Genomic DNA, 15,952 nt, shown 5'->3' on the forward strand with positions numbered 1-15,952 from the left:
ATGCTGTAATTAGTGAGTGGAACTAGGCAGCGTATACTAGTACACATGCTGGATGAATGTATGTGTATTCCCTGTTGATTTTTAGCTTCAATGTGCTTTAAATCCTTGGTTTTAATATTCTGTTTTGGTTCAGGAATTATAATTGGTATTTTAAAGGGGTGAAAATAATGCCTTTCATTTGCTATTGCTTTTATGTGGGCTATCACGAATGTCTTTTTTTCTAAATTGGACTTTTGAGATAAGATTTTGTATTAATTGTACTATAAGTGATGGGGGAGAATTAACTGTGTGCTTATTTTATCACAGGTTTATAGGAACTGTGTAATTTTCAAAATGGAAAACTGTGAAGAAAGAAAAAGATAGCAGTTGGAGTTAAAATTCCAGGAGGAACATTGTGATTTTGAGACGTCAGCATTTAGAAACGATATGTTGATTTGGAAAGTCCTGGGAGTAAATTGCAAAATTCATTTTTTCCATTCACTCAATGGATTTTTTCATCGTTCCTTGGAGTTGATGAAGTTCAGCAACGGTGTGTGATGGGAAATGTGGCGTGCCGGTGTTTTCCTAGGGATTGCATCTTGGATTAGTTTGCTGCTGTTTTGAAGAGATTCCATTTTGAAGGGCGGAAACCTAATGTGATGGATTTATCTTCAGAGATGAACAGACATGGGAAGAATCCAGTGAGCCACAAGCTAGAAGATCAGAAGAAGGTAACACAAGTACATTTCCTTTCACTTGCTCCTTTTTGTTTATGTTTGAAGAGAATTTTTAAAATTGAAAATGAATGTGTTTTAGGAGATAAAATAACATATCACTTCATGGGAGTAAATCCTGCCATAAAGCCAAGTGTTACTATGGGTCTGGATTTCATTAGCAGTTGGTTTTGTTTCTGGTCTTCTGAATGAATCTGTCCAATAGGTTGGCAAAGGATTCCACTTTGCTCTCTTACTCTTGACTTCTGGTGACCTGCTGGCCTGACCTCATGTGAACAGTTTTCTGAGATCCAGGGAGAGGTCTGCTTCATGGGGCGTCTCTGGGGTCATGGAGCAAGTTAGAGCTCTCCCCAAAAGAGAACACCTGCCTTCCTGCCATTAGGTGCCATGGTTGGCATTTGAAAGTCTCCAGTTTCATGTCCCTGGGGAACTTCAGTGTAAGCCTTCTCATTTTTACAGCTGGCCTGGGAAGAGAGTCATGAGGCAACTGTGATCTGACTCTTCAAGTGTGATGTTGAAGGAATTAGTGGAAAATATCAAGCAAGGACTGTGCTAATATGTTTTTAAAAATGGGTTTAGAGGTTTCTGAGTAAGAAGCTGGAATTGAATACTAAGGGTTGCACTTAAAGCCTCATTTTCTATCTTTTTAGAAACTCTTACCTGCTAAACTACAGTACCATTGTGAGACCCATCTAGAGAGCACTTATCAGAAGGGTCAGAGACGGTGCCAGGAGAGAAGCCCTCTCATGATGAAATGCATTTTCTTTCATTGACTCCATTAATACAGGAGAGGTGTGTGGGGACCTGGTGGCCAAGGCACAAAGGCAACGTAGAATGAGATAATAGAAAGGAGATTTTTTTGTTAGACCTGGGCCTGAGTGGCCTGATTAAGGTTTATTTTTATCTCTGTGTTAGATATTATTTTAGTAGTCACTGTGTACTCTCAGAAGACAGCTAGCTCGTTCACAGTTCTGGAGGTGAATTTACAAGAGACCATACAGAGTCAATAGCTTATTAATTTGTTCTGACATTATGACCAATGCCACCAGAATAGGGGCCACAGTGATTCCTTTGCACCAATTCAGGCAGAAATGGATGGATTATTTATGTCCAATTGGGTTCATTCATTGGGTTTACCTATAGTATAAGTAAATCTCAGAGAATACTAAGTACTATAAAATCCAAGTGGCTGGAATCAATTTTCACATTAATGTGGATATAAATTTCTACACAAATGAGTGTTACCAAGAATACTCGTGTTTCAAGCAGCCAGCATTTTTTTTTCCTGCTGGCACTAATGGTGTTAATCCAAAAGAGATGGCGAGATACATTTCCATTGAAAGCCTGCTCTGTAGTTTCTTAACTACTGAGGAGCCATTTAATTATTTTTCTCTATCCACATTCTTAAAATATCCTTAATTCTGATGGCAATTTGCCTACTGCATTGGGTGAAAGAAGAGGGAAGTTGGTAATAGGTAAGCAATTAATATTACCAGTTCCAATTTTTGATAGAAATTCTGCTTTTCTCATAGGAAAGAAAAGTACCTTTGTAGGTGTTTTTTTTTTTTTTTCATTTTCTGAATAAGAGATATTTTCTGCAAACATAGAGGGATTGCAAGCTGAAGAATGAGATGAATTGTAAAAGTCATTCTGAAAATTCCTTGTATGGAACTTTAAACAATGGTCTATGATGATGCTTACTTTCCCAGGCCAATTCACAAAGGACTGTTCAGCTCCTAAGAATAGCAATAGACTTTAGACAAATTATGGAGAGCCGTGATTCTGTGGGAAAATTAAAAAGACCAACTTGGTATTAGGGGACAAGAGGATCCCATTTCTCTGTGGCTTCCATGTAGTCGGTAGGGAGACGGGGGAGGAGTGGACATTAACAATGAGCAGTAGCAAGATGGAAAATGGGGTTGTAATGAATTCCTGGTCACCCAATTGATATCAGTATTCACACTGACTAAGCCTGAAACCCAGATACTAATTGATCAGTTGATCAATACTTAAGATGCACATTTATTAAGGGTCAGCAGCAACATCTAGTTTCAGTGACAGATTTGTGAGTTTGTCTTATGGAGGAAAATGAAATATAGCATCATAAATCTTTGTAGACTAAGCTCTGGGCAGAGCCCTGCCACCACACAATTGCCAGTCAAGGTTATAAGTTCATTCATGTAATTACTTCAAGCGCTTGTAGTCTTTCATGATAAATTAATTGAACAGGCACAGTGTTGCACATCAGTGAAATAAGCTACATTTATTCTAACTCGAGACAATCCAGAGGTGAAGTATCATTGTGGTATTACTGAAAAATATGTTTTCCCCCCACAGTGTTTGTTTGATATACAGCAGATATTAAAAAAAAAGATGCATTGAATTGACTTCAACATAACCTCCTATTTTGAACACTGCACAATTAACTGATTTCTTGTTCAGTCTACAATAGCTTGCTAGCTTTGTTATTAAATTATAATGTGTGGATTTGTACTTATTCTCTGCTTCTAAGTAGAAACTGTTAGGGCACTGAGCATGTGAGTTTGTGAGTATGTGTTCTACTGCAGTGAGTAGGTGAATGTCAGGGAAGAGGTCATTTATGGAGTGCTTACTATATACTAGCTGATGCTTGCTCCTTTCCCATTCATTAAGAAAGTATCTTCCTACAAAGGTAAAAGCTGCTTTTACTCCCATAAGAGAGTTGTCCCTATAAAAATAATTAAGTTGCTCAAGAATATACACACACGCACTCTAAAAAAAAAGAATATATATGTTGAATATATATATATATATATATATATATATATATATATATATATATATAAATATATATATGTGTGTGTGTGTGTGTATGTGTATATATATTTCAACATTAAAGCATTTACTGGTAAAAGTATGTGTGACTTTTGGGGCTTTTTAAAAATAATGCCTTCTTACCTTACAAAATTTGAACAGAGGAAACCTACCTGAAAGTTAACAGGTATCCTATCCACAAGTCCTACCTGAAGTGCTCTTCACTATGGATAAACCAGAGGTGTGGGTGTTCTAGAAGTTGAGAATACCCCCTAAGACTCTCAGATCAACGTGGATTAGCATAGGGTGAGGTGGAATTCATTTGCACTTTTGATTCCTGTGATTTTTATCAGCGGGACTTCCGGTTGCTTTTAGCCCTGATGGGATATTCCTGTTCTTGACGTTCAGCTTCTGGGCTTGTCATAGCATCTCAGAGCTCCTCCTGTATGCTCATAATGTGTCTTATTTTTGAAAACTGACCTTTTGATCCTTGTTTGCTCAGTGATGCCAGCGAGGTTGGTATATTACTTTCCACTAATTTTATTGCTTTGAGGGATGATTTCTGCAAAAGCCCCCAGGACAGTGAAAGCTCAATAGGCACAAATGTCACTATGATATAATTAATTGTGACCTTGAACGGAAAAGCAGAGCTCAGTAGACTTTGCTGTCAGTCTAATTGCAGGCAGTTTGCAGTTCAGACAGCCTTGGGGCACTGCTTTATTGCTCCACAAATATTTTGTGTATTAAATCAAAGCATTCGTCATAGTCAACAATTTATTAGCACTACTAAGAGGACAGCGGGATACACATTTTGAAATTATGGCAGTGATCATGCAATAAATACTTGGTGGCCTGTTAGAATTATTTTGTTTCTGTGGTATCTAACCAGAAAGGGTGAACATCATTATTGCATATACATAGAGATATTTACTTTCATGGAAAGGTCTAAAATTAATGCCATCTCTGTTTTGTTATTGTTGGTGTTTTTTCACTTTCTAAAATCATGTCCTTTATAATGTTAGTCGGTCAGCATTATTTTCACACTGCCAAGCAAAAAGCTCAAGATGAGTTCCAACATACCATGTTTGTCTTGCTAAGAGATGATAGTTATTTCAGAAACGACACACTCTGGGTTCAGTGAAGGAGACTGTTTGAAATGTGGGAAGTCATGTAACCATGAGAGAAATGATTGTATTAATAGAAAAGTGGATGATAATATGAAGAAAGACTTATTTTAAGGGTGGCCCTGTGATATGGCAGACTTAAAATTGTTTAAGCAGAAAGTTGGATAAAGAAATAACTGTAAATAACAGTGAATTCTTCATCAGTATCTATTCACACAGACTAAGTTTGTTCTTATTTTTTTCAGTTGACCTGAAACAGTAATGTGGTGCAGGTGCCTATGTACATATACCTGTGTTAGGCCAGTTTCATTTTTTTTGTTTGTTTGTTTGTTTTGTTTTGTTTTTACTGAGTAAAAGCAATTTATCAATTTAAAGGTGGCAAAATTCTTATTTTACTATTTTTTAATATGCTGGTTCTTTTAATTTAAACTACATGTGTTGCATTTTCTTGTGGTGCTGGTAAAATAGTATCATGTAAGAGTCAAGAAATATAGTGGGATCATTCTCACAGGTGTTGAGAATTACGTGAAATTGTTTATGTTGGAAACTGATTAAAGATCTGTCTTCTTAAGAGAAAATATGAAGATAAATCATGAAAATGGAGAAGGCTTAGGATCGATTCAGCCCTTTCATTCTTTGATCTTCTTGAAGGATGGCCTCATTAAATGGTGCTTTATTTTTATAAATCTGCCTGACTTCTTTATTGTTCGTGTGTATGAGATATGTTAAAAGGACCACGAGGGGGGGTGAGGTTTCTGAAGCAAAACCACATCATTTATTAATCATCCAATCCTGAAGCATGACAGCTAAGAGGAATGGGTTGTCTGGGGGTTTCAACAAAATTGGTTAGTCATCCAGTACTGATTATCCACACTTTTAATTTCTGAAATACATTGAGCAGCCATTCTGCAATGTTGTTATACTAATCTGGAATACATGTTCAAACACAAATATGAATGTCAAGTTCACAAAGAAGCTGGTACTGGAGTTGTGATGTACTGTGATGCCAGTTGAGACTGCCCCTAATTTCTCCCTGTGTCCTGTTGTTTTTCATAAAAGGATGCTGCAAACAGCCGTCTCGGGGCCACATTACCTGGAGTTCTCTAGGGGTAAATTAGAGTAGATGTGCTCTTTTTCTGCTCAGAAGTGATTCTGGAAACTTCTCTCTCAGATCTGAATTTGGATAGGCAGGTCTCAAACAGACTTCTGAACGTTTGTATGGCCATTTGCCTTTCTGCTCCTGGTGCAATCATTTTCAGTGTAAACAGGCTTGGGAGAACAGAAAGAACTAGAAATAGATACGTGAGTACATATACCATGCTTCATGTTCCTACTCCTTTGTTCTAAACTAGACCATATTCTTTTTCATGACTGGTGGATCTAAGAGGTCAACAGATAACAGTGGTTCTCAACCTTCCTAATGCTGCGACCCTTTAATACAGTTCCTCATGTTGTGGTGACCCCCAACCATAAAATTATTTTTGTTGCTACTTCATAACTGTAATTTTGCTACTGTTATGAATCATAATGTAAATATCTGATATGCAGGATGTATTTAGGCCACCCCTGTGAAAGGGTCGTTCGACCCCCAAAGGGGTCGTGACCCACAGGTTGAGAACCGCTGAGATATAATGACCACGTAATCTTCATATAGATAAATAGGCTGAAGATACATGATACTTCAGTTATGTGATATATGTTTTGAACATTTGAAGGCAGGATATTTAAACTGTGATTATGTTATTAATGTTATTACTTTTCATTCATTATGGTGACAGTGATAATAATGATTACTACCATTAAGGTTTAGTAAGTTTTAATTCCTGTCTTTTCTTTAATATCTTCCTCTGTCTTGGTATTAACACATGTGCTCTTCTGGATTTTATAATTTCATAAAGGAATTACTGAGATTAATTTTTTCCTTCTAAATTATAATGAAAACTGTGTACATACGCAATGCAGAAAACTTGGGATATACTAAAGTACTGGTATGCTCTATCATACATCATTTGATTTTATATATTTATATCATATATATACATATATATATATATTAAAGCAAATATTGTATTATTTTGTGGCCTGTTTTGAATGGCAATCATATCACTGTCAATTTCTCTTTAAAACTGTGCTTCAAAGGGGCTGGGACATTTCTCCATTTGACTATATAAATACATAATTTCAACACAGCACCATCATTTTAAACAATGGTTCCACCATGTCCTGTTGCCTCCCTTGAGGTTCCAGGTGAGTGTAACCAGCTGGACTGAGATTCCACAATGCTTACTTTGAGGCAGCCACGTGAGGAAACCTGGGAACGTGTGCGAAGGCATCCCTAGAGAGTGCTTAGTGTCAGCACCAGGGAAACAGGCCTCTGCTCATTTAATACGTCTAAGACTGATCACAGAGTCAGCATAGGAGTTGACACTGGCCTGGAGTGGGGAGCAGGATCAGGTGTGTAAGCAGAGAGAGTGAGAGACGTGTTGGGCATGGCTGGCGTGCCTGACTTGTTTCTGTGGAGAGCAGGCTACCTGCTGGTGAGCAGAGCCACCTGGTTTAATAGCTCTAGGAGAGGGTGGGCAGGATGTTTTGCATCTTTCTTACATAGGGACTGAGCAAATGTCCCCAAGACTGATGATATGCAATGAATACGCAGTCCTGGGGTAAGAGATACATGAAACAAAGCTGATTTAGTTTGTGAAAACAGTGACTGTAAGAAATTTTGTCAATTTTATGTGTAAACTTAGAAATTTTGAATGAGGAATAAGCAGAAATCCATTGATATCTTTGATCTTCAAAGTGTCTTGCTGTGAGGAGCAGCAGCATCATTCTTAACTGGGAGCATAGAAGTAATGCAGAGGCTCAGGCCCCCACTAAACCTACTGAGTCAGAATGTGAATTTTAACAAGATCCCCTGGCACTCCATGCGCAGTAGTCCTTAGAAGCACTGCCCCAGAGACCTGTGTCTGGGAGCTCTGCAGTGGGAGGAAACTTAGTTACCCTGTGTTGCAGTAAAATGCCCTTTATTTTCCATCTTCAGGTTTCTGTGTCCCTTCCTGATTCCCTTCCACTTATTTCCAGGAATCAACAACCAAACAAATTACTTGCAATTGAATCATTGTTTCAGGGTCTGCTCTGGGAAAACCTAAACTAAGACATTCTATATCTATAACTAGGGGCCCGGTGCATGAAATTTGTGCACTGGCGGGGGGTGGTCCCTCAGCCCAGCCTGCCCGCTCTCACATACTGGGAGCCCTCGGAGGATGTCCTACTGACGGCTTAGGCCCACTCCCTGCTCCCCTTGGAGCTGGCTTCACCCCTACCCCCTCTGATCACCGGCTCCACCCCTGCCCCCTCTGATCACCGGCTCTGCCCCAGCCCCCTCCCATCACCAGCTACACCCCTACCCCCTCCAATCACCGGCTCCACCCCTTCCCAGGCCTAAGGCCTCTGGCCAAGGCCTTAGGCCTGGGCAGGGGACCCCTATCCCCCTCCCTTCGCCGGCTCAGCCCCTTGCCCTCACCCCCTGCCTCCCCTGCCACCTGCCTGGCCAACAGGCCTGGACACTTCAGCGGCAGAGCTGAGGGGACTGGGTGCCACCATCTTTGTGACAGAGTGACAGAGTACAGTTAATTTGCATATTACTCTTTTATTAAATAGGATTCTAGAATCCACACAGTATATTTGTTTCAAACAGCTAGTGTTGGATTCTATGTTAACATAGCTCTTTGGAATTAAAATTTTTAAGAATTCTATCCTTTTCATTTATTTCTATTTTATTGTTGGATATTCTAAGTACATACTGAGACAGATGACAATATCAACACTTATCCAGCATGACTGAGCCTGCCTTATAAACACTCAGCAGACAGGTGACTCACTCATGGGACAGCTGCTGCTACCATCCATTCCCACCCCGTTGTTGGTGACCTTTGCAGCTGAAATTGTCCCAAGCAGTTGCTGAAGGAGCTGTCAGCACCTCTTTCCATCTCTTGCATTCACCCCATTCACTAAATGTGAGCAAAATGCAACGATGATATCATTGGTGCTTGGGGTTTGAGGTGGGTTTTATGTGAAATCCTCCTATTCACTCCTCTTTTTCTCTGGGGTTCCTGCTGAGGAGCTATATATACCCAAAACAATGAGTAGATGGGAACAAAGGACTAGCATTATAAAAAGAGGGTGTATATAAATGCTCCCATACTCTCCTAAAATAGGTCAGCTCAGAGGCGCTGTGCATGGTGCCTTAGGTCCAGAAGCCAAATATGGGTTTTCTTGTTTCTCAAAGTAGAATCACTGCTCCATTGAACAGACCTGAAAATACTCATCAAATTAGTTGTGTGGATGAAGATGGACAGAGAAAGCCTGCCCAAGGAGGAGGACCCTGCTGGGTGGGCTTATCACAAATGAGCAACACAGTGGAGAAAAATGGTGATGCCCACACCGTTAGCAGAAAGAAACACTGTCCAGTAATAAAACATGGCCATGATTTCACTCATCACCTGACCAATCAGGCTACTAACGTCTTTTGGAAGATTTAATAAAAAAGTAATGCATTAAAAAGCTAATAGCAAAAAATTTAGAATAAGGGTGCCTGAGTTTGATTTTTGGCTCAGGCACTATGTCAAATTACTCAACTTTTCTTCTCCTACTTTTCTCATTTGTGTTATTTCTTCAAATGGGAGTATTGAGAGCAATTATATATATATATATATATATATATATATATATATATATATATATATATGGCATTTGGAATAAGGCTGGTGCCTAGGAAACATGTGCTCTGTCCTACAGAGGGGCGGGGGGCACGCAGATGGGAGCTAAAGGGGCAGAAGTGTTACTCTCCTCTTGACTTCCTATGAGGCTGGTGCTGAATGACTTACAGCTTAGCTCCAAAACACACACACACACACACACACACACACACACACACACACGTGCACACGCACATGCACATGCGCTAGAACCAACCAACCAATCCTGGATTATCCACCCAAGCCCCAGGGCAGAATTTCCCTGTGGTCTGTCTGAGCATTCTCTCCTGACTTAGGTTGAACTTGGTGTTAATGGTTCATCTGAGACCAAGGCCCAGCTTGCCTGTTTCCTGCAGTCACCGGATAGTTGGTGCTCAGGATATTTAATCTTAACATATCACTATAAAATCAACCACAGGGCACTAGCTCAAACTTAGAGCCAGTTAGAAAAGTTTGTGAGTTCAAAGGCCTTACTTGCCTTAGGATAACAAATTTGCTCACCCAAAATATTTTCTGGCCATGACATGTTGACAAGTACAAAGTTGTCCTTAATTTATGGCACATTTTAAATAAAAATTTACTTTCTAAATCCTAAGTATTAGTATGAATTATGTTTCCGTCTTCAAGAGGAGTAAAAGAACATTGAACATGGGGAAAATTCTAAACGCATTAACCGAAACATGCCTTCTCTCCATTATTTCCAAAGTGAGATTGAGAAGGTAAAAATTGTATGAGTAAAGATGTATCATAAATCATACATTGTGAAATGTTAATTATAATGTCTAGTGGTTGGTATGTGTGTTGACTGTGAAATTCTTTCAACATTTCTGTGTGCTTGAAAATATGTATAAAACAACATGAGGGAACACCTTAAAAAGATGTGATGCTTACTTTGAAGGTATTTGCAGTCTAGTAGTATATCTGTAGGTTTTCTGCCTTACGTCTCAGCTTTAGCCTTCTCCTCAATGCAACTTTGAGGATTTTAGAGGAATTAAGGGAGACTGACTCAGGATTGCTAATAGCTTCACAAAGTAAATAGTTTTTTCAATGGGCTCAGGATCCTAAGCGGCCTTTTCTGCATGATATATATGGGAAGTACACACACAATTTTCAATAAGTATCTTAAAAATAAATTTTAGCACTCCATTCCATATGTATTCATTTTCCCTTGACTTAAAAATAAATTTCATATTTTCAATCATTTGTATATTTTATAGAGGAGCATGATGATTATGCTCCAATTTGAATATGGAGATGTCAGTTGCAAGCATTTATGCAATAAAAAATACCTTTTATCAGTTTTTGAATAATTATTCATGAAAATTTTTTTTTATATTTCATAGAATAAACTGTCTTTTATAAATAATTCCTGGCATATATTACTCTGGACAGTGTAACTGGTTAAAAAGTATGTAAAATGTGCGGTATTATATTGCCTGTTGAGAAGCAATTTTTGGTGAGTGTTTTTGCCCAAAGGATGTACTTCTTGGCTAGGAATGTTCTACAGTATATTCAGTAGATTCTATGCTTGCTATCTTCCAGTTAGCTAACCAAGTTTCCATAAATCTGTTTTTCAGAGGTAGACATGGAGGTTAGTAGATTCAGGTTAGTAATAATCATCTTAAGGTAGCATACATTGTATTTAGCATAAAATATATTTTAAAATATATTTTCATTGATTCCAGATAGGAAGGGAGAGAGAGATAGAAACATCAATGATGAGAGGGAATCATTGATTGGCTATCTCCTGCATGCCTCCCACTGGGGATGGAGCCCAGGACCCAAGCATGTGCCCTTGACCAGAATCGAACCCGGGACCCTTCAGTCCACAAGCCAACGCTCTATCCACTCCAGCCAGGGCTAGCATAATATTTTGTTTGAAGATAGAAATATTCAATTTAAGAATGGGACAAAGACTTAAATGATACAATATTTTCACTGAATTCAGCGTATATTTGTGCATTTATGGAGTGCCTACCAGTGCTCTGGTGGGTAACGGTAATACATTTTACTGTGCTAACTGCATTACTAATGAGTTTATCCATATATATCCATCACCTCCCCCTTGCATAACAAAGTTGGTTAGGCCCCTACTCATATTTGAATAGCAATCTATAGTTTACAAAGCACTTTTTCTTGCATCTCTGTCCACCCTCATAACTCTGTGGACCTGTAGAGTATATTCTTTATGTCCAGTCTAGTTCCAGGCTTGCCCAAGGATAGAGAACTCACCAGATAGCATATTTTTATTTTGCTTAGTGGTCTATAGTTTTATATTACATTTTTATCTACCTATGTTTAGCATGTTTTCTCTGTGTATGGAAATTACATATCAGATTATTTCTTTCTTAAAAACATCTAATTTATTAATGCTTTGCTAAGAATCTGAAGGATATGCATGTATAACAGCTTTTCTAGTTTTTCCATTAAACTTTTATACTACATGAGTCTGAGTATGATATACTTCCTTTAAGCAAATGTTTGTCAAGAGCTGCTCCCAACATGATTTTGAAAAGGTGTGAACAATGAGCAGATTTGAGAAACTGCTGTTTTTTGTTGTCATTCAACCTGGTTTGGTCACATTTAAAGTGTCACATTGGGGAACTTAGGTTCCAGGTTCTCTGTCTTATCTTGTTAAAGGTGATTGATTTCATGAAATCGTATTAGGAAGCTTCATTTGACTGTTAGGGGCATATGTTGTAAGGAACACAGGTCACATGTAGGTTTGGTAGACTATACAGAGGAAAGCCTCAATCCACACAGGTAGGGCCACACTCCATCTCAGCTCCTCAGTTTTGCCAGCCCACCAGCCACCAGATGAGGCATAACGCTTGGCTACCTGGTCTCCTGGTTGTGCCAGTGACACATGTGAGTACAAGCAGGCATGTGAGCCTCCATGCACTCCTGTAGTGAGGCAGGATGTCCTGTTGGACCACATTCACATTCAGAATTTGCTCGCATTGTGGATGCGAATGAGAAGCAGGCCTGTCCCAGGGGTAGGATTGCTAGCCATTTCAAGGCATATCCACATCATGTTTAAGGGGATGTTAAAAAATAAAATGGATATGTGTCCATCTTTGAACCTCATGTCCAGTACGTTTGATTTGTCTGATGTGAAAGGAAGATGAGAATAGTGTTCTGTATAAGTGGCCCTTTTGATGTTCTGCTGTGATACATATTTTTAAATGATGCTACATTTACCAGCATCACATTTTTCTAATGCTCGTGCTTTCACACCTGCTAATAGCTATAGGGTATTAATGGAAATGTGCATATCCAGTCCTGAGGCTAGGCTCACTCTTCTGAAGGGTGTGACTGAAGCCACATGAATTCTGCTTGCTTGTCACATTTTGCTGCTGGTAGTCAATTTTATACTTTATGTTTTTCATTAAAAGGAGAAGCTGTTACCGGCTGCTTGATTAAGCAACTTTATTAGGTGCAGTATAGTAATTTTAGCTCAGGCTATCTCGGTAAGAGGGCCTATCTCTTAACAGTTCCTGGTATTGGCAAATTGTAATGTTTGTAAACAACTGATAACACCTTGCATGTATATGTTATTCTCTAACACTGCAAAAGATTTAGAGTTAAAATTTAAAAACAATATGAACTTTGTTATTAATGTCTCAATTTACTTTCTCTGTAAAATTTTGTATATAATTATAAGCTGATGCAGTGATTTCCACATTGCTTTGGGGCAGTGGTTCTCAACCTTCTGGCCCTTGAAATACAGTTCCTCATGTTGTAACCCAACCATAAAATTATTTTCGTTGCTACTTCATAACTGTAATGTTGCTACTGTTATGAATCGTAATGTAAATATCTGATATGCAGGATGTATTTTCATTGTTACAAATTGAACATAATTAAAGCATAGTGATTAATCACAAAACAATATGTAATTATATATGTGTTTTCCGATGGTCTTAGGCGACCCCTGTGAAAGGGTCGTTCGACCTTCAAACAGTCGTTCGACCCCCACAGGTTGAGAACCGCTGCTATATATACTATGCTTTTCCCTATGCATACATACCTATGATAAAGTTTAATTTATAAGTTAGACACAGTAAGAGATTAACAACAGTAACAAAGGGATGATTCATGTCCTGGGCAGGGCGGTACAAGGTTTCATTATGCTACTCAGAATGGTGCACAGTTTAAAACTTATGAATTGTTTCTGGAATTTTCCATTTAGTATTTTCAGAGCACAGTTGACCACAGGTAACTGAAACTGTGGAAAGTGAAGCCACAGAAAAATGGGAGACTACTGTACCTAATTAGTGGTCCACTAAGCATATTCATGAGTGTAGCAATGATTTTTTAAATGCACAGTGCATCCAGGTTATCGGGACCTTCCTAAAACCCTTCCGTGACTTTTCAGTGCTTTTGGAGTACAGTCTGAACTACTTAACAGCTCGGTGGGGCCCTGCATCACCTAATTCTGATTCCTCCTCTAAACTCATCTCCCACTATTCTTCTTCCCCCTCATTCTGACCCAGCCATATTGGTGATCCACTGTGAAGTTCTTTGAGCAAACCAAGGGCTTTCTCCCTTCAGGTCCTTTGCCCCGAGTGCTCTTTTTCCGCCTTGAGTACTCCTTTTTGCATGGATGGCTTCTCATCATTCAGGTATTTGGTATTAATGTAATTTCCTCCAGAAAGTGCCCAGCCACTCCATCATTACATTCTGTTATAGCACCCTGTTGGTTTTCTTCTTAACAATCATTTCCTTTTTTAAAAATTTAAATTCTTTATTGTTTCAAGTATTACATATGTCTCCTTTTTCCCCCATTGACCTCTCTCCGGCCATTCCCACCCGCCCCCCCCCCCCCGGACCCGGAACAGGCCCTCACTGTCTGTGTCCCTTGGTTATGCTCAGAGGTTGATCTCTTACCCACCCCCTCCCCTGTCTTCCCTCTGAGGTTGGAGGTCTGTTCAATGCTTCTCTGTTTCTGGATCTATTTTTGTTAATCAGTTTATGTTACTCATTATGTTCCGCAAATGAGTGAGATCATGTGATATTTATCTTTCTCTGACTGGCTTATTTTACTTAGCATAATGCTCTTCAGGTCCATCTATGCTGTTGCAAATGGTAAGAGCTCCTTCTTTTTTATAGCAGTGTAGTATTCCATCGTATAGATATACCACAGCTTTTTAATCCACTCATCTGATGATGTACACTTAGGCTGTTTCCAAATCTTAGCTATTGTAAATTGTGCTGCTATGAACATAGGGGTGCATATGTCCTTTCTCATTGGTGTTTCCAGTTTCTTGGGGTATATTACTAGAAGTGGGATCACTGGGTCAAATGGGAGAACATATTTGCCAATGTTATATCCAATCAGGTTTTAATCTCCAAAATGTATAGGGAACTCATACAACTTAACAAATGGAAGATAAACAACCCAATCAAAAAATGGGCAAAGAACCTAAATAGACACTTTTTGAAAGAGGTCATACAGAAGGCCAAGAGATATGTGAAAACATGCTCATAATTACTGATCACCCCAGAGATGCAAATCAAAACAACAATGAGGTACCATCTCACACCTGTCAGAATGGCTATAATTAGCAAATCAACAAAGGACAAGTGCTGGCGAAGATGTAGAGAAAAAGGAACCCTCGTGCACTGCTGGTGGGAATGCAGACTGGTGCAGCCACTGTGAAAACATATGGTGTTTCCTCAAAAAAAATCATTTTATTTTGTTCTATGAGCCAGGTATGTTCTTGCTTATAATGTGTATCTACTAGGTCAGGGATGCTGCCTGTCTTGGTCTTCACTGAGTTGGAAACCTTGCATGTGATATAAACTTGGGAACTGTTACTATGGAACAAAGAAGAAAAATCTATTGATGCAGCAAAGGTTTAATGTGCACTTACCAAATTGGAGTATGCTTTTTGATAAAAAACTAAAGACAGAAGATAAAAAGATAAATATTCATCTTGCCCAAAAGAAGCTCTCAGGCTAGAATATCATTAAGTAAGAAAATAGGAAAACTGGAACTCAAGAAAAGGGCTTCTGGTAAGAGTAAATGCTGAGTATTCTCTGCCTATACATATGCTTGGATCTTTATTTCTCCCTATGAGGGAAGAGCAGAAAGTTCAAAGCAACACCATCTCTGCAGCCTCCTGCATTTTCCGCAGACGCCCGGAAGCCTTCCAGCTCTTCAAGGTGAGAGAAATGGCAGGCTTGAAAATTTTATGGTTTTCATGGCAAATTATCTAGCTACAGTATTTTATGGATTCTTACATGATATTTTATAGGCAGTAGTGATGTCATCTCCCTTATTTAGCATTGTTGGATACTGAGACAGACATTTATGTGATAGTTGGACTCTCTCTATAAAGGCTGCATAGAAAATTAAGGCTATAAGGTTATTTAACATGTAATATTTAATTGTTTTCCCCCACAAATGTAGGGTAAGATGATGGCAAATTTTATTTAGTTTTGAAATGATTATGAGTGCTGCCACCACCATTTGTCACAGACACTAGAATCAACTTCTTGAGTGGTATTCAGTCCTCTGTGATGCACTTGAAGTGGGGAAGGGTGGTCCGTCCTGCTTACA

The 15,952-nt window shown here is 38.9% G+C and overlaps 1 protein-coding gene across 2 annotated transcripts in view; it reads left to right on the forward strand.

Moving 5' to 3' along the window:
* Positions 1-569: 569 nt before the first annotated feature.
* NAV3 (neuron navigator 3) overlaps positions 570-15,952 on the forward strand; it is a 566,743-nt gene continuing 551,360 nt past the window's right edge. For both annotated transcript variants that reach the window (XM_023749753.1, XM_023749754.1), the window contains exon 1: positions 570-710. In XM_023749753.1, coding sequence (XP_023605521.1) covers positions 639-710 — 72 coding nt within the window. In that variant the 5' untranslated portion in view covers positions 570-638. The remainder of the gene's footprint in view (positions 711-15,952) is intronic.

This window comes from Myotis lucifugus, unplaced genomic scaffold, assembly GCF_000147115.1.
Source record: "Myotis lucifugus unplaced genomic scaffold, Myoluc2.0 scaffold_9, whole genome shotgun sequence".
Classification (NCBI taxonomy): Eukaryota; Metazoa; Chordata; class Mammalia; order Chiroptera; family Vespertilionidae; genus Myotis; species Myotis lucifugus.